General features: G+C 43.0%; 1 protein-coding gene across 1 annotated transcript; it reads right to left on the bottom strand.

Moving 5' to 3' along the window:
- Positions 1-2,566: 2,566 nt before the first annotated feature.
- On the bottom strand, positions 2,567-19,332 carry MRPL14 (mitochondrial ribosomal protein L14). Its single transcript, XM_033937154.1, has 3 exons — positions 19,047-19,332; positions 6,541-6,633; positions 2,567-4,123 (listed from the first exon to the last, which is right to left on the bottom strand). The coding sequence occupies exons 2-3, from the start codon at positions 6,612-6,614 to the stop codon at positions 3,757-3,759; spliced, it is 441 nt and encodes a 146-aa protein (XP_033793045.1). The 5' UTR covers positions 6,615-6,633; positions 19,047-19,332; the 3' UTR covers positions 2,567-3,756.
- Between the last annotated feature and the right edge of the window lie 9 nt (positions 19,333-19,341).

Genomic DNA, 19,341 nt, shown 5'->3' with positions numbered 1-19,341 from the left:
TGGGTGACCAGAGAGCTGGATCAAGGACATATGCTAGATGTAATTTACTTGGAATTCAGCAAAGCCTTTGATACAGTTCCTCATAGGAGGCTGTTGAACAAACTTGAAGGGCTGAAGTTAGAACCCAAAGTGGTGAACTGGGTCAGAAACTGGCTGTCGGACAGACGCCAGAGGGTGATGGTTAATGGAAGTCGCTCGAAGGAAGGAAAGGTGAGTAGTGAAGTCTCTCAGGGTTCGGTGCTGGGGCCAATCCTGTTTAATATGTTTGTGAGTGACATTGCTGAAGGGTTAGAAGGAAAAGTGTGCCTTTTTGCAGATGATACCAAGATTTGTAACAGAGTAGACACCGAAGAGGGAGTGGAAAATATGAAAAAGGATCTGCAAAAGTTAGAGGAATGGTCTAATGCCTGGCAACTAAAATTCAATGCAAAGAAATGCAGAGTAATGCATTTGGGGATTAATAATAGGAAGGAACCGTATATGCTGGGAGGAGAGAAGCTGATATGCACGGACGGGGAGAGGGACCTTGGGGTGATAGTGTCCGAAGATCTAAAGGCGAAAAAACAGTGTGACAAGGCAGTGGCTGCTGCCAGAAGGATGCTGGGCTGTATAAAGAGAGGCGTAGTCAGTAGAAGGAAGAAGGTGTTGATGCCCCTGTACAGGTCATTGGTGAGGCCCCACTTGGAGTATTGTGTTCAGTTTTGGAGACCGTATCTGGCGAAAGACGTAAGAAGACTTGAGGCGGTCCAGAGGAGGGCGACGAAAATGATAGGAGGCTTGCGCCAGAAGACATATGAGGAGAAACTGGAAGCCCTGAATATGTATCCCCTAGAGGAAAGGAGGGACTGGGGAGATACGATTCAGACATTCAAATACTTGAAGGGTATTAACGTAGAACAAAATATTTTCCAGAGAAAGGAAAATGGTAAAACCAGAGGACATAATTTGAGGTTGAGGGGTGGTAGATTCAGGGGCAATGTTAGGAAATTCTACTTTACGGAGAGGGTAGTGGATGTCTGGAATGCGCTCCCGAGAGAGGTGGTGGAGAGTAAAACTGTGACTGAGTTCAAAGTTTCACCTAAATATTAATGTTTTTTTAAAAAATAATCTTCCTGATGTTGTTCTTCCCTAAGATGTTTTTCTTTTGGTTTTTTACTTTAAACAAATGTAGTTTTGTCCCTGTATTCCTTTTGTATTATTAATCGTTTATGGATATGTTTTTTATGTTTATTGTTCAAATGATTTTATTTATTTCCCATTTTAATTTTTGTGATACGCTTTGAAAATATTTGATATTGCATGTAAATCAAAATTTTAATAAACTTGAAGCGTGGGATGAACAAAGAGGATTTAGAATCAGAAAATAATATTAAATATTGAACTAAGGCCAGTACTGGGCAGACTTGCACGGTCTGTGTCTGTATATGGCCATTTGGTGGAGGATGGGCAGGGGAGGGCTTCAATGGCTGGGAGGGTGTAGATGGGCTGGAGTAAGTCTTAACAGAGATTTCGGCTGTTGGCACCCAAGCACAGTACCGGGTAGAGCTTTGGATTCTTGCCCAGAAATAGCTAAGAAGAAAAAATTAAAAAATTTAAATTGAATCAGGTTGGGCAGACTGGATGGACCATTCGGGTCTTTATCTGCTGTCATCTACTATGTTACTATGTTGTATGACCTGGTGGACTGGGACTGCAGGGCTCCCTCCCATCTCCTGTTCCAGCTGACTCGACAGTTTTTTTTACCTTTCTCCTGTTCCGTCTCCCCCCCCTCCTCCGTGTACCTTTTTGAATCCCTGGTGGTCCAGCAGTATACCAGGCAGGAGCGAGCTTTCTGTGCTCCTGTCCCACGCTGAGCCTCTGTGAATGGCTGCTGTGAGTTCTTGTGGTTCAGTGGTGTACCGGGCAGGAACGAGCTTTTTGCGCTCCTGCCCGGCACTGAGCTGCTTGCTGAATGGCTGCCACTAGTTCTTATGGGGCTCGTAAGAACTGGCAGCAACCACTCAGGGAGCAGCTCAGGGCTGGGCAGGAATGCAGAAAACTTGCTCCTGCCTGGTACACCGCTGGACCACCAGGGATTCAAAAAGGTACATGGGGTAGATGGGAGGGAGGTAAAAATAATTGTCAGAGTTGCCTAGGACAGGAGACAGCTCTAGGGATCCCTCCTGTTCCGGCCTACCACTGGACCACCAGGTCATACAGCAGGTTCGATGGAGGCCTGTAGGACATCGGGAGACAGGGTGGAGAGCCTGGCTGGGTAGGGAGTGAGGGGGGGATGGATGATCACCGTAGAGCACATGAATATAACCCCCCCCCCGGCAGATTATATTTGAGTCAACATTTTTTCCTCCTTTTTTTTGGGGGGGGGGAAGGGTACCTCGACTAATATTCATATTATTTTATATTTGAATATATATGGTAATTCAACATGTTTTAGGCCTCTGATTAGATTTTATCTCTGTAGATTAACAGGTAGTACAGCAGACTACAGACACGTACTACATTTAGGAGAAAAAGTGCTAAACTATTTGAACAAATGAAAAATCATGAAAATTATTTCAATCAAAAATCAGTTTCAAAATATTTATTTTATTGGAAGTATTACATGGTTGTCCATATGATTCAGATGATATTCCCACAAAAGCCAAGATGACTGCGAGACCTAACTAGTGTTAGCTGCTTCAAGAGTCCACCGCTGTCCTGCAGGATCCCTCAGCATGAGTCCTAAATTTTACCAGTACTCCTACAAAACACAATTTTTATAATGCAGACCCCCCCCCCCCCCCCAGGAATGAACGCCCTAACAGAAAGGAGCATCATTCTTTGGATTTGCTGAACTTCTGCAGTCTAGCAGATATTCTGCAGTGTCCTGATGAGAAAACCTTCATTCTTATTCACAACACATGTTGATCAAGCTCATAAGCTGAAAGCAGGAAATACAAATCGACTCTTACTTGTAAGCACTTGAGTTTGGTCAGAAATATTCCCATATCAATTTCGTTTCATTTCGACCAATGATATCTGACAGAATGTTAACTGCCTCAAAGTCTCTGATGGTCATTAAAATGTGGCTGCACCAGATAATACAAGAGTAAAGGACAAATTGCACTGTGTCTATCTGATGTCAAAATCGATGATTCTCTGTCGCAATAGGCTGGCAGTCTTTGTTAAAGTTTGGAAGCAATTTCAAAAATGAAGGAAAGCTAGGCTGAGAGTGAAAGATTAAATATCTTCAGCTCCGTTTGGAGATTGGGCTCCTTTATATTATACTGCATTGTTATCTTCTTGCTTTGGATTGTTGGATGTTTTAGCAATGTGCCATTGCTTTTATTTCCAATATTGTAAGTACCACTGATGTAGGAAGTCTTGAGCTCTTGAGGACTGTCTCTATGCTGTACAGGGCAGGCACTCCTAGAAGTACTAATCGGGTGTCCTGCAAACTTTGTCGAGCTGTGGCACACTAAACGTAGTAGCCGTGGCTCGAAGCATCTGGAAGTGCGCGGACGTCGCCAGTGGGGGATGCCGGCAGGGAAGACGCATGGAGAGAATGAGAGGTACTTCCTACAGGATGTGCCTCTCACCGCGAAAGGCACGTCCTGCGGGCAGTCAGCTGGCGCATCTCCTCCTCGCCAGCGTCTTGCGGCACACCTGAAATTTCAGGAGGCACAATTTGCAATACACTGCACTAATCAGTTAGAAACGGGGAATTGTCAAGCAATCAACGTAGTCTTAGGAGAAATCGCTCACCCTTCCTGGCTATTAGACAAATCTCCGGGCAATAGCTAACACTTTGGAGAACTCCCCCTCCCTTGCTCGTAGGCTGGTTGGGATGGGAATCTTTATTCTCGTTCCAATTGGGTTTCCATTATCTTCTATGAGAACCACGTTGTTTGAGTCAAACCTGGGAGACATGCTGGGGCCGGGCATCCTGTGGCCCACAATAAGAGCCTTTCTCTTCTCTCCTTTGATGGCCAGCAGAATCTTGTCCCCTACTTTGCCCACTCCCGATTTATTATAGACATGGATACAGCGGGGCGGACGGTGGTAGGGAGTGTTCCCCAGGGGACTGTTATCGACCACTCGTACCCGAGTCATTTTCTGTATTGCGCTGCAGGAGCCAGTAACACTACAAGACATGAAGAGGAAAGATGTCTACATTTTATTCCAGCCAACTGGTTTGAATACTTTAGACGTGTCTACACCATTATACCCATTTCAACAACCAAATAAGACAGTCGAAAAGCTCTCATAAATTGTTATGAAGACAATAGCTTGATAGAATGCAATCTTATCTCCTCAGACCAAGAACCATCAGAAGCGGCATTCTATTGTGTATCAAACACAGATGTTATAGAGTTTTAAAGCCGCTGTGCTTCCTCATAGGTTCTGGTATATTTTAAAACTTTTTATCAATTTTCTTCAATAAATCTGGTTTAAAGTTGGTGATATGCCTGACCAGAGTTACAGATAAGTTATAAATTAATTTGTTATATATATAACTGTACTATACTATACTAAATTAAACTATACATTTTGGTGGAACTCAATTTGTCATATATACAAAATGGAAAAAATGATTGCATTACAACAGGGGTATATTCATAATTTTAATAAAATATGGGGACCATTGGCTAATTTCTCTAATGATCAGATATCTTAGCACATGGATAGAATATATAGGGGGTTAGGGAGGGTAAATAAATTTAATGTATTTAGAGCTAGAATACTGATAAAAAGGGGTTTATTTACTTTATATTATAAGAGTAATTGAATGTAATTCAAGTGTTATGAAATAATTGTATTCAATATGTATTTTTCACTTGATGTAAGAAATGAAAAAGAATAAAGAATTAAAAAAAAAAAAAAATTTGTTATATATAAAATGAAGATTTATTGAAGAAAATTGATAAAAAGTTTAAACTCTATAACATCTGTTTGATTCACAATAGAGTGTCGCTTCTGATGGTTCTAGGTCTGAGGAGATAAGATTGCATTCTATTAAGCTATTGTCTTCATAACAATTTATGAGAGTTTTTCGACTGTCTTATTTGGTTGTTGAAATGGATACATTTTATTCCAGACATCCTAAAAAAGGGTGCAAGATTAGGTTATAGGTCACATCATATGCTGTGCATACAATCAGTATTCCACACATCAATATGATCTCTTTTTCCATGAGAGAAATATTCAATTAAATAACAAAATAAGAACCAGTATGTAAAATTACAATGTATTTTCTTCTTCCAGCTACTTTCAGGAATGAAGCTGAAAATCAGTAACAAGCATTTGGGGCTGGATTCTGCAACTGGCGGGCACCTCAAAAACGACGCTAGTCGTATGTCAATCACGCAGTGGCGCCGGTTGCAGAATCACGGTCACGTCAAACATAGGCACCAGAAATGTAGGCCAGAGTTTTGAAGGCCTACGTTTGCCTTGAATCGCTGCTAAAGGGGCGCCTAAAGACGCCTAATTATTATCTGGATATGTGAATAAAAACCCAAAAAATGGTCTTAGAGACATTTGGAGTATTGAGATAAGGCAGCAAATTTCTGCATCTCAATGGCCACGAATTTGGTGTTGGAGAATGAGATGTACAGTGTCTGCATCTATGAGGCAAACTTGGTTCTTTTTGTTGCATAGAGCTTTTTGGACCCCAGTTCGTTTGCAAAAGTTAGATAGATCTAAGTCTAATAAATGCTGGCATTGTAATCTGGAAGTAGGGACATTGGATCATTTACTTTTTTACTGTCCCTGTATTAAATTATTTTGGAATTCAATTTGGACGCAGGTTAACCGTTTACTTGAAAATCATGTTGCTTTGTCTTATGATACTATTCTGTTTGGCATGGCTATGAGGGAAAAAAGTCAAATTTCATCTTATAATAACAAACTTCTATTAATAATGACAGGGGTGGCAATTCAGCACATTACGACTAATGGAGAAAATTATACAAATCTTAATTATTCTTTTTGGTGGAATTCACTCTGTCACATTTTTAAAATGGAAAGAGCAATTGCTGTAAAGACACCTAAGGTTATTTCTGGCGTTAGCCATGCCTTCTTCGACCATAGGTGCCTCCATAGCTGTGATTAGGGCACTGGTTGGGGAGGCATCGACAAGCAGATACAGTTTTTTTTGTTTTTAGGGCTTTTAAGGTAGGTTTGGTCACTTAAGTTAAAGTGCTGTTTGTAGAATCGTAGCATGTTTCATACTTGAAACATCTTCTCGTACAGCAGACCAGTATATGAGACCTACCACAGAGCAGGTGTAGCTTAGGTAGCAGCAGTATGAGCTTTACTCATACATACAAAGTCCAGCCAGAGAACGTATAGCATGGGCAGCAGCGGTACCATACAGCAGGTACAGATGCACATATTACCCCATCATAAGACGGATACTACAGCAGTGCACGCTTTTCAAGAGAGATCACATTAGGGGAACGTAGGATACATAAATCTTTGCTGAGTCACTTAAGTCCTTATAATTTTCAGTCCCCTCCAGACGCACATTTGCATTATCATATTCAGTGCTAATTGTGTTACCTTAAGTGTCGTTGGGCAATTGCTCTGCCTACGAGGAGGAGAAGGCCTCCCAACTGCTTCTCAAAGAGCATCATTGAATGCTGTCAGGACAGTCTGAGGATAAAGAAAAGAATTCAATCACCTCTATAAAATTAAAGCATTCCACACCTAAGAATACGTACAAGAACAGTTCATAAGATGTGACTGTAGGTTCACACCTACCTCTGTATCTGTTCAAGAGAGCCTCCAAAGCTAAACAAACAAGCGGCTCATAAAATAATACAAAGTGAAAGTTTCTTCTGTTGTATACTCAAAACGAATCCAGTTTTCAGCTTTTGTCTACATGACTTTTACAACATAAAGGACCAAAGCTACAATTAGGAAATCCAAACAGTGTTGTTTTCTTATGGAGAAATCTCTGATGTCCTGTAAATGTCAAGACCCAACTCAAGAAGTTCTGCTCCGAACTTCCTGCCAAGGTAAACACTAATCATTCTTATTTCATTGTAAAACATCTTAGATGAATTATTTACTGCTACCTTTCATGTACTATACTTTACAAGTCTAAATTTGTGTTTTAAATAGCAATATTGCAATCTTTTGTAATCTGGTTTTAAGAAAGGTTTGGACAATTTCCTGGAGGAAAAGTCCATAGCCTTGTTATTGAGAAAGACATGGGGGAAGCCACTGCTTTCCCTAGATTGGTAGCATGGAATATTGCTACTCCTTGGGTTTTGGCCAGGTACTAGTGACCTGGATTGGCCACCGTGAGAATGGGCTACTGGGCTTGATGGACCATTGGTCTGACCCAGTAAGGCTATCCATTTTACCTGCCTGATAAAATGCTCGGTTTTCAGGCAGGTAAAATGGACCAATGACTAAGTACTACTATTTCCAACTCTTATATGTCCTTTAGGAAATTACTAAAAATGGATCTATTTGATAAATTTATAAACTGATGTTTCAGAATACTGGCAGGCAAATAGTATAGATCTTAAAGCCAGAAGGTTCTCGAGGTTTTTCACTGTATCAAATCTGAAACTTCTAACATTTGCTAACAATCTATATATTGTATTTCAACTGCCTTTTTAAGATTCTGTATGCTGTAATTCTCTGACTTCTGCATATTGTAACTCGCTGACTGTCCAGCTCTCTTCAATGTGAACCGCCTAGAAGTCTCACGACTATGGCGGTATAGAAGAATAAAGTTATTATTATTTTTCTGTATAATTATAGAATTTTATAGCATAATTTTAGTATTTTTATTGTATAATTTTAGTACTATTTAGAGTACTGTATTTTTAATCATTGTTTGAATAAAGTTATTAACGTATGTAAACTGCCTAGAACTTTGCGGTAGGGCGGTATATAAATAAATTATTATTATGATCCAGTGCACAGTGAAGGCAGAATAGATGAAGTTAATAAAAGCAGTCTGACAGAGGGTTTAATACCACTACTTTCGCACTAGCTGTTACATCACTGTGTCTCCAATGGGACTGCTACCTCCCCCCCTGTATGTTATGCAGCATTGCATCCCTAAATAGGATCACAGAAACTGGACTCATGCCTCTCCTCCTTCTGGACATCCTCTTCGATGTAATGGCATGAGGTTGGACCTGTTAACAGCATAATGCCTTATAAGCCTGGCTTTAACTGCTAGTTCTGTTGCCACCATAGAAGCTTGAGCACCTCCAATACTGATGATCTCTTTGAACAATGTCCAGGAAGGGGTAAGTTCCATTGGGTTTAGCACCCCCTATCATTTAAAAACTTTTGGCTCCTATGATTGCCACCTCTTCTGCTTTCCTGATTTGGGTATGTGTTAGGAGATGGGGAGGGGGCATGCTGGGTCTTTTTCATCATTGTCTGGTGTGAATTTTAAGGTGTTAAAACGGGATCACATGGTATAGAAGTTGGGAAGCACTACTTTACAGATTTTAAATCTTATCTAAAGGGCTAAATACTGACAGTTCTCATCCAATAGCTTTACAAGTCTTAGTACTCTAGAATAGAGGTTCTCAACACGCAGTACATGGACTGCACCAGATACCTCCTGGGGTATGTCTCCTAATCCTCCTTCTGCCGTTGCATATCTCTCACCTTCCTTGTCCTCTCTCCCCAAACCCCCCTCCGGTCTAGCAGCAGCAACTCACTGTGTGCTTTTTAACTTCCCCACTCAGCTGCCGCTAGCATTAGTTTAGGGGAAATTATTTTATTTTCAATTTAGTGATTGAGATGTGTCAGTTTTGAGAATTTATATCTGTTGTGTGTATATGAAAAATGAATGGAATAAATCACATTATAATTAGTAATGGGGGCAGGGTCTGGGGCAGAAATTTGGTGGTCAGGGGTGTTCGTTAGACTTAGGGGGTACTTGGCTTGAAGAAGTTGAGAACCACTGCTCAAGAAAGGTAAGGGGTATGTGTGTGTGGGGGGGGGGCTATTTTACTCTCACATTTTCAATAGTGAGGAAAAGGCTAATTCTGCTGGACTCCAGGTAACCTGTCTGTCTCTAGGGATTGAAAACTCCTGCATAGCTTAAAGGTAACAGTAATATTTGTTATAAAGTAGCTTATGGTATGCTACCAGGTTATCTTACTCCTCATTTTACCCTGAGTTATACTAATAAAAATACACGAAGAGTTCATCTGTTTGCATATCCCTCTATGAAATCTTGTCATTATAAGAGGTTTTTCGAGAGAACCTTCTCATTTTAGGCCAAATTGAATACATGACTTGCAAAAATTGTTATAAGCTTCCTCTTATCTTGATTTTAGAAAACAGATTAAGACACAATTATTCGACAGGCTGGTATCTTAATGTATCCTGTTTTTCAATTTAATTACCTTTTTATTCTGTTTTAAATTGCTGTATTTTACTTATACTTTATGCATTATGCATTTAATCTCGCCGATTCATTAGATGTATTCTAATTGATGTATTCATCTGTATTGTATGTATTAGTCTTAACTGTTGTGAACCGCCTAGAACTTTTGGTATGGCGGTATATAAAAATAAAATTATTATTATTATTATTATTAATAAGGATACATGCATGCTTATTGTTGGATTCCAACAGCTTTCCACATTTCCAAAGAAGTGAGAAGAAATCATGTTATTCAAATCAACGGTGGGAATGCACTAGACATAAAAGGGCACCTTCCTGCACAGGGTGGGGCACCACTGTTTTTTAAGATGATGGTGCTTGAGGCAGGAGGGTTGGAATGGAAGGGTGCCACTAGAAACTAGGAATCTAATTTTGTCTTTTACTTGGGAAAGGGGGAAGGTTGGGTGACTAGACTACTAGGGAAATATTTTGAACTGTGGGTGGAGTGGGAGGGAGTTGAGTTGGGAGATTCTTAGGTTTAGGAAAGGAGAGTGGGGGCCAATGCTGGGCATCCAGGCTGGATGGTTAGGTTGAGGGGGAAGAGACTTCTCTCAACTAGAGAGCTGCACAGGATTCCCATGGAGATGGAAGATGTTGCCATGGAATTCCAGTCAAAGTCTCTGGTGATGCAACAATGAGACTTGGAACATACTGGGTGCGTCAACTGGAGCGGAAATGCCCAGAGAGGCAACCGGAACACCGAACTGAGGCTTGAACACTTTAATAATGAATACCATCCCAAAAATTGTGGGAGCCTGTAGAAGAAGTAATAGCATCGACTCCTGCACGTAAGGCGATGGATAAGGATGGAAAAGATCTTAGCAGGTACAGGAGGTCATTGATTAGATGGGTGAAATTTCTGTCCCCATGCAATCCTTCTACGCTGCTCTGGTCCCTGGCAAAATCATTTCCGCATACCCAAGAAAAGGATCTGGGTATCACTGTAGACAATATGATGAAACCTTCCGCCCAATGTGTGGCGGCGGCGGCCAAAAAAGCAAATGGGATGCTAGGAATTATTTAAAAAGGGATGGTTAACAAGACTAAGAGTGTTATAATGCCCCTGTATCGCTCCATGGTGCGACCTCATCTGGAGTACTGCATTCAATTCTGGTCTCCTTATCTCATGAAAGATATAGTGGCGCTAGAAAAGGTTCAAAGAAGAGCAACCAAGATGGTAAAGGAGATGGAACTTCTTTTGTATGAGGAAAGACTACAACGGTTAGGGCTCTTCAGCTTGGAAAAGAGACAGCTGAGGGGAAATATGATTGAAGTCTACAAAATCCTGAGTGGAGTAGATTTTTCACTCCGTCAAAAACTAGAGGACACTCGATGAAGTTACAGGGAAATACTTTTAAAACCAATAGGAGGAAATTTTTTTTCACTCAGAGAATAGTTAAGCTCTGGAACGCGTTGCCAGAGGATATGGTAAGAACAGATAGCGTAGCTGGTTTTAAGAAAAGTTTGGACAAGTTCCTGGAGGAAAAGTCCATAGTCTGTTATTGAGAGAGACATGGGGGAAGCCACTGCTTGCCCTGTATCGGTAGCATGAAATGTTGCTACTCCTTGGGTTTTGGCTAGGTACTGGTGACCTGGATTGGAACTGTGAGAACGGGCTACTGGGCTTGATGGACCGTTGGTCTCACCCAGTGGGGCTATTCTTATGTTCTTATGGCTCATCACCATATTTGCCTTCATTTTAACAGTTTGGTTAGGGCTTCCACACAAGTTAGTACCTAAGCTTAAAAGCTTTCTGCATTTCAAACCTGTGGCAAAAGCATTCTAACCTTGCAGTAATTGTGCAGCCGTGATCAGCTGAACTGGCAGAGGAAGCCATGGTCATTGAGTTGGCAGGACCCACCGGAGCTGCTGATCTGCATGGGAAGAGCAGAGCCACGCTGGCTCATCTGAATCGCAGCTGTACTCTCCCTGTGCCAGCTCAGCTGATCAGTGGCTCTGGTGAGTCCTGCTGGCTCAGCTGATTGTGGCAACTGCTGGCAGGAGGAAGGAGGTGACATCAGCCTGCAGGAACTACTGAGCATGCTCAGAAGAGCTGTGCCTACTGATTTACTCTTCTGAGCAGAGCACAGTTTTTCCCCACTTTTACCGGGCTACTCTGAACAAATAGAATGCATATGATTTGCATGTCATTTCAGCTAAGCATTACCCTATTAAAAAAAAGTCACCCCAACCCAGTATTTATTACGTTGTCAGAGCTTTGAGAATTGGAGCCCGAGTGCTATGGCCTGACTGAACTAGAAGTAGACATCTAACCTTGGAAATCCAACCCAAGTCCTTTGTATTACAGCACTGCCACTGAGGTGGTCATTAATTCTTCTTTCTTGCTGCTAGAACAAGCTATATTTAAACTTAGATCAAACCAGCTAAATACCAGTATTTTAAGCTCCCTCTAGCATTTTCAAATGTATGCTTATATGTTTGCTTTAAAATAATGCCAAGCTTGCAACAGAGCAAATACACAATTATTTAATATGGCATAACTCAGTAAAACAAACATTCCATCCCCAACTAGCATACCTAACTTCTTCACCTAAATACTTCAGGTTAACTATGAAAGAATTTCACTTGAGAAATGACGTTGGAGAAAGGCCATTGTGCATCACGGAAACCTGGACAAGTGCTTTCTGCCCCTACTTCCAAATGATCCACTTTAAATTAGAGTAAGGCCCTTGAGAAATACTGGAGGGAAGTGAATTGCAGACTCTATTCTGGGACATGGCTCTGGAGTTTCACAGTTTCTGAGTCTTTTCCTGCCCATATTAGACTACAGTATTGTTAAATATGCCAAGAAAATTCAAGCTATCCAGAACACGGATTTTCTCACCATATGGATATGAAATGGCAATATTTCTGTGGGTAAAACTAAGGCCTGGAATAATTTTAAGGTCTGCATAACGGTCTTTAAAATTTTATATGGCTTGGCTCCATTTTATTTGAGCAATTTGATCACATTATCTGCTAAAATATACCTCTCGAGACCCTGTAATGCTTATTTTCCCAAGGCCTAAAGGTTTACATAAAGTATAGAACTAGTTTTTCTGCCAGTTTTATCAGGCACCTGTTACTTGGAACAAACTTCTTCAAAAAGCACAGTTACTTACCGTAACAGGTGTTATCCAGGGACAGCAAGCAGCTATTCTCACATATGGGTGACGTCATCGACGGAGCCCGGATGCCTCACAAGCAGACTTGCTTGAAGAAACTCGAAGTTTCGAGTTGCCCGCACTGCGCGTGCGCGAGTGCCTTCCCGCCCAGTGCAGGACGCGTCTCCTCAGTTCAGATAGCTAAAGAGAAGCCAACCAGGGGAGGTGGGTGGGTTGTGAGAATAGCTGCCTGCTGTCCCTGGATAACACCTGTTACGGTAAGTAACATTGCTTTATCCCAGGACAAGAAGGCAGGTATTCTCACATATGGGTGACCTCCAAGCTAACCAGAATGGGATGGTGGGAGTGTTGGCAATTTAGGAGAATAAATTTTGTAATACTGTTTGGCCAAACTGTCCATCCCGTCTGGAGAAAGTATCCAGACAATAGTGAGAAGTGAAGGTATGAACCAAGGACCAAGTAGCAGCTCTACAAATTTCCTCAATAGGTGTAGATCTGAGGAAAGCTACTGAAGCTGCCATAACTCTAACCTTATGGGCTGTGACTTTACTGTGAAGGGGTAATCCAGCCTGGGCATAGCAGAAAGAAATACAAGCCGCCATCCAGTTGGAGATGGTACGCTTAGAAATAGGATGGCCCAACTTATTTGGATCGAAGGAAACAAAACGTTGAGGAGCAGTTCTGTGTGGTTTGGTGCGTTCCAAGTAGAAGGCCAAAGCACGTTTACAGTCCAGAGTATGAAGAGATGATTCTCCAGGATGAGAATGAGGCTTTGGAAAAAACACTGGAAGAACAATGGATTGATTGAGATGAAATTCCAAGACCACTTTAGGGAGGAATTTAGGATGAGTACAAAGAACCACTTTGTCATGATGGAACACCGTGAAAGGTAGATCAGCAACTAAAGCTTGCAGCTCACTGACTTGACGAGCAGAAGTGAGGGCTATGAGAAACACCACTTTCCAAGTGAGATGCTTCAGATGAGTCTTATCAATTAGTTCAAATGGAGACTTCATGAGTTGAGTAAGGACAACATTGAGGTCCCAAACCACAGGAGGGGGTTTGAGAGGAGGTTTGACATTGAAAAGTCCTTTAATGAATCTGGAAACCAGAGCAGAGAGGGGTTTCCCTTCAATAGGCTGATGGAAAGCCGCAATTGCACTGAGATGGACTCGGATAGATGTAGACTTGAGGCCAGAATTGGATAAGTGCAAAAGATAGTCCAAAACAGAAGATAAGGAAGAATTCTGAGGCTCCTTATGATGAGAAAAACACCATGTTGAAAATCTAGTCCATTTTTGGTGATAGCATTGTCTAGTGGTAAGCTTTCTAGAAACCTCTGAAACGTCTCTTACAGGTTGAGAAAACTGAAGAGGGGTTATGTTGAGAGGTACCAAGCTGTCGGGTGTAGAGACTGCAGGTTGGGATGAAGTAGAAATCCTTGACTCTGTGTATGCAGAGAAGAAAAAACTGGTAGAAGGTATGGCTCCCTGCTGCTGAGTTGAAGTAGAAGGGAGTACCAAGGTTGTCTCGGCCACTGAGGAGCGATTACAATCATGGTGGTATGATCGTTCTTCAACTTGACCAGAGTCTTGAGAATGAGAGGGAATGCGTAGAGGAAGAGATTGTTCCATTCCAGAAGAAAAGCATCTGCCTCGAGGCGATGAGGAGAGTATATCCTGGAGCAGAACTGAGGCAGTTTGTAGTTGTGGGGAGCTGCTGTGAAAAAATGTGATGAAGAGGCGAGGAATGGAGTGTCCATTCGTGAGGTTGCAGAAGACGACTCAAGTTGTCTGCCAAGCAATTCTTCGCCCCTTGAATGTAGACAGCTTTGAGGAAGGTGTTGTGGCAGATTGCCCAGTCCCAAACCTTCAGAGCTTCTTGACAAAGGGAGGCAGATCCTGTTCCTCCATTTGTTGACATAATACATGGCGGCTTGGTTATCCGTCCGGATGAGGACTACCTGGTCGTGAAGAAGATGTTGAAAAGCGTTAAGAGCTTTGAAAATCGCTCTGAGTTCCAACAGATTTATGTGACATTGACGATCTGTACTGGTCCAGTGGCCTTGAGAACGGAGACCATTGAGATGAGCGCCCCAAGCGTAGGTCGAAGAGTCTGTCGTGAGGACCTTTTTGATGAGGGGGCATTTGAAAAAGCAAGCCTCTGGAAAGATTGGAAGAGAGCATCCACCAACAGAGAGACTTCTTCAAGGAAGGAGTGACTGAAATGTGTCGAGAAGGAGGGTCGCAAACTTGCGTCCATTGAGATGCCAGGGTCCAATGAGGAATTCTGAGGTGAAGTCTGGCAAAAGGAGTCACGTGTACTGTAGAAGCCATGTGACCCAGAAGTACCATCATGTGTCTCGCTGAGATGGAAGAGCGGGAAGACACTGTTTGACAGAGTTGAAGAAGAGCTTCCAGTCGTTATTGTAGAAGGAATGCTCTGAGTTGGACAGTGTCCAGAACAGCTCCAATGAATTGTAGAGTCTGGTTATGTGAGGGTTGAAGCTGAGATTTGGGAAAATTGATCTCGAATCCCAAACTTTGTAGAAACCAGATAGTCTGCCAGGTCGCTACAATAACCCCTTGAGACGTGGAATCTTTGATGAGTCAGTCGTCGAGGTAGGGAAACACCTGAAGACCATGATTCCATAGAGCTGCTGCTACCCACTACCAGGCACTTGGTGAACACTCTGGGAGACGAGACCAGGCCGAAGGGTAGTACTCTGTATTGATAATGCAGATTCCCCACCCGAAATCTGAGGTACTGACGGGAGGCCGGGTGAATGGGGATATGAGTGTAGGCCTCCTTGAGATCCAGAGAGCATAACCAGTCGTTCTGCTCGAGGAGGGGATAAAGGGATGCCAGGGACAACATTTGAAACTTTTCTTCTGACTAGAAATTTGTTGAGAGCCCTGAGATCCAGAATGGGTCGCAGATCACCAGTCTTCTTCGGAACAAGGAAGTAATGGGAGTAAAACTCCCTGTTCCGCTGTTCCAAGGGAACTGGTTCGATGGCATGGAGACGAAGCAGAGCTTGAGCTTCCTGAAGAAGAAGGGCGGTCTGGGAAGGATTGGATAGATACTCTCTTGGAGGAAGCTCTGGTGGAACCTGAGTGAAATGAAGAGAGTATCCTTTCCTGATGATGGTAAGCACCCAGAGAGGTTGGATGTAATTATCGTCCATCGGTTGTAAAAATGATGGAGACGACCTCCTATAGGGTGAAAAGGAGACAGAGACAGAACAGTGGAGGTGAGATAAAGAAGCAAGGACTTCCTGAAACTCAAAATGCATTTGGGTATCCAAATAATTCAAAAACTTTGGTAGTAGAGAAATAAGGAATTCAAAGTAAATGATGAATTGAAAATTATAGTTGAGGACTTTAGAGGACATCATAGCATTTTGATAGATGCGACGTCCGAATTTGTCCATAGTCTTCCCTTCCCTTCCAGGAGGAACGGTGACATAAACCTTGGAAGGATGGGACCTCTTTAAGGAGGACTCGACCAGCAGGGATTGATGAGATAACTGTGAGTTGTCAAACCCTTTGCGATGCACAGTCTTATACCTAGAGTCCAGTTTGCCTGGATCAGCTGGTATGGAGAAAGGTGTTTCCATGCATCGACCAAAAGTCCAATTTAAAAGCTTATGAAGAGGAAGCTTAAGTGACTCCGCCTGAGGTTGAGGAAGATGCATGACTTTGAGATACTCCTTAGAGTATTTAGAGCCAGTATCTAATTGAAGATCCAAGTCCACAGCCATCTGACGAAGGAAAGATGAGAAAGATAGCTGACCGGCCAATGCTTTGCCTCGAGAAGGACTCGAGGACAACGAGGCAGCTTTGGTCGAAGAAGAAGCCTCGGCAGGAAATAAGGCATCGAGGGAACAGGGTGACCTGGATGAGGCAATCGAAACCGGGATATCCTCGAGGTCCGGCATTGGAGACCTCAAACGAGGAGTCGGTGGTCTAGTCGAAGTCGGAGTAGATCGAGGCTTAGTTGAAGAAGGTCGTTCTTTAGAAGAAGAACTATGCCTGGAAGGATGCCTCGATGAAGGCCTCGAGCGTCAGTGAGAACTGTGCCTGGAAGCAGATCTCGAAGATCGAGGAGACTTCGCCTCGGAGAGTGAAGGAGCCGATGCTATCAAAGAATGGATAGGACTGGAGGCTGTAGATCGAAGCTGCAGAGGCTTGGAGGAGGAACCTCGATGCACTCCCAAAGACTCTGCTCCTTGTATAGAGTGTGAGGAATCCTGACGAGGCACTTGCAAAGAATCTGCTCCTTGCTTCATGTGCTTGGATACCAGACCAGACACATGCAGAGACTCTGCTCCCTGCAAAGAGTGTGAAAGCTCAGACTGAGGCAAAGGAAGCGGCTCGACCTCGCGGGAGTCTGATGAATGCCCAGGCTGGATAAGAGGAAGCAGTTTGGGTCCCATGTTTGTAAAGAACTGAATAAACTGCTTCTCTAACATGGTCTGAAAAGAAGCCGGCAAGGATGGATCCGCATCTGAAACCAGACCACCTGCTTTGGCTGGAGGTTCTTTCGAAGTAGTGTGAGTGTGCTTCGACCTGGGAGTCTTAGGCACTTTAATCACTACCGGTGGAACCGACTGCTGAGCTATCTGACCTGAGGAAACAGGGGAAGATACAGCAGAAGTCGTCGAAGAAAGAGCCGCTGCAAATGACGAAGGTCTGATAAGGCTCAAGGTGGAAGCAGTTGAAGCAGGTGGAACCTTGGTAGGAGTCAAGGTGGAGGACAGCTTCGAAGTTGAGGGATCAGTAGAAGATTCCATCTCGAAGAGCTTGTCCACCAAAATACGATTGAAAGCACAAGGTTGAAGCGTTTGGCAAGGCAGGCACGACCTAGGATGATGACTTGGCCCAAGGCACTTAAGGCAGTGACGGTGTGGGTCCGTAAGAGAGATTGCGCGCTGACACTTGCTACAATTCTTGAAACCCGTGGCAGACCGGGACATAGAAGGAAAATAGCTGCCACAAGATCGAAGCCCTTGGGCTGCGACCGAGCGGCCTGTCCCGAGAAACAGACAGAAGAATTTTTTTTTAAACTGAAAATGACAGAAATAAAATAAGAACAGCGATTCGTGAGGAAAAAAATACAAACCGTGGTTCAGAGAAGGCACGAAGTAACGAAGTTAAACGTAGAGAGTCAAAGACGGATTTCTCGGCTCCGCAGAGAACTGAGGAGACGCGCTGGGCGGGAAGGCACTCGTGCATGCGCGGTGCGGGTGACTCGAAACTTCGAGTTTCTTCAAGCAAGTCTGCTTGTGAGGTGTCTGCATCAAGTTTCAAGTTTATTGGTTTTTTAATATACCGACCATCAAACAAATATCAGGACGGTTTACAATATATATAAAACAAGATAAAAGTAAGATAAAATATTAGGTATTAAAAATAAATATGTGTACATATATAACATAGACTGGACAAACTTGAAAGTGAGGGTAAAGGGGAGGGAAGGGGAAAGTTACATATTGAAGAAGAACTGATGACAGTGGGGAAGGGGAAAGAACATATATAGGATGGGTCGCTTTATGAAAGCGGTTGGTTGAGCTTAGAATGAGAGGTAAAAAAGGGGGAAAAAAAAAAAAAAAGAGGAAAATTAAGGTAAGTCTGAACTTAGCCAAAGGCGTCACGAAATAAAAAAGTCTTTAAGTTTATCTTAAATTTGTCTAGATGAAGGTCGTCACGGATTTGCTGTGGTAAAGAGTTCCACAATGTTGGAGCGGTTACTGCGAAATTTGTTTCCCGAGTATAGTAAAAGTCTTTTATAGAGGGAATGAAGAGAAGTTTTTGGTCTGTTGACCTTAGAGTACGAGAGGAGCATTGGGGAATAAGAAGTTTATCTGGGCTCCGTCGATGATGTCACCTGCCTGCTTGTCCTGGGATAACAATTGCTCACGCCTACTACCTATGGGGAATTTAGGAAACACCTAAAAACATACCTGTTCCTGAAGTATTTAGGCAACTAACCTGTACAATCCTACTCCACAATAACTGATCTCTAGAGCTGTTATAACCAGCTTCTAACCTTGTTAATTCTAATTAATTTGTAACATCTTTTAACCATTGTAAACTGCGGTATATAAACTGTTGTTATTATTATTATAGATCTCATGCATATTCATTGGGGAAATCCTGAAAACCCGATTGGATTGCGGCCCTCGAGAAGGGACTTTGCCTAGAGCAGGGGTAGGCAATTCCTGTCCTGGAGAGCAGGAGCCAGGTCAGGTTTTCAGGATCTCCACCATGAATATGCATGAGATAGATTTGCATCTCAAGGAGGCAGTGCATGCAAATCCATCTCATCCATATTCATGGTGGAGATCCTGAAAACCTGACCCGGCTCCGGCTCTCGGGGACAGGAATTGCCAGAGAACTTTAGCTTTCTCTTCATAATTGTTATGTACATTTTGATGATGACACCGATTCTGTCAATTAGAAAAACAGCAACACAAATCCTAAAAAAGGAAAGGGCGCCACGTTTCTTACCGGAAACCGAGCGAATCTCGGGTTTGACTCCTCCAGGATGGGGCGAGAACCGCGACGACACAGCGCGCGCGCGCGCGCGTCTCCGCCGGCAGCTCCCGATGGGCTCCGAGCAACCAGGAAGCGGAACTCAGCGTCACTTCAGCCCCAACCGGGAGGCAGAAATCTTGCAAAGCCGTTAATGTGACAGCGCCAATAAAGACTCGCTCAAGCCAGCGACCTTGTTGCTGGGCTAATTCCCTGCCTACCTCACTTCCTGATTCTTCCCGACCAACCAGGAGCGCCTCGCGCGACATCG

The sequence above is a fragment of the Geotrypetes seraphini genome, chromosome 3 (assembly GCF_902459505.1).
Source record: "Geotrypetes seraphini chromosome 3, aGeoSer1.1, whole genome shotgun sequence".
Taxonomy (NCBI): Eukaryota; Metazoa; Chordata; class Amphibia; order Gymnophiona; family Dermophiidae; genus Geotrypetes; species Geotrypetes seraphini.
The sequence above is the reverse complement of the archived record's forward strand: the minus strand, read 5'-3'. Positions and strand labels throughout refer to the sequence as shown.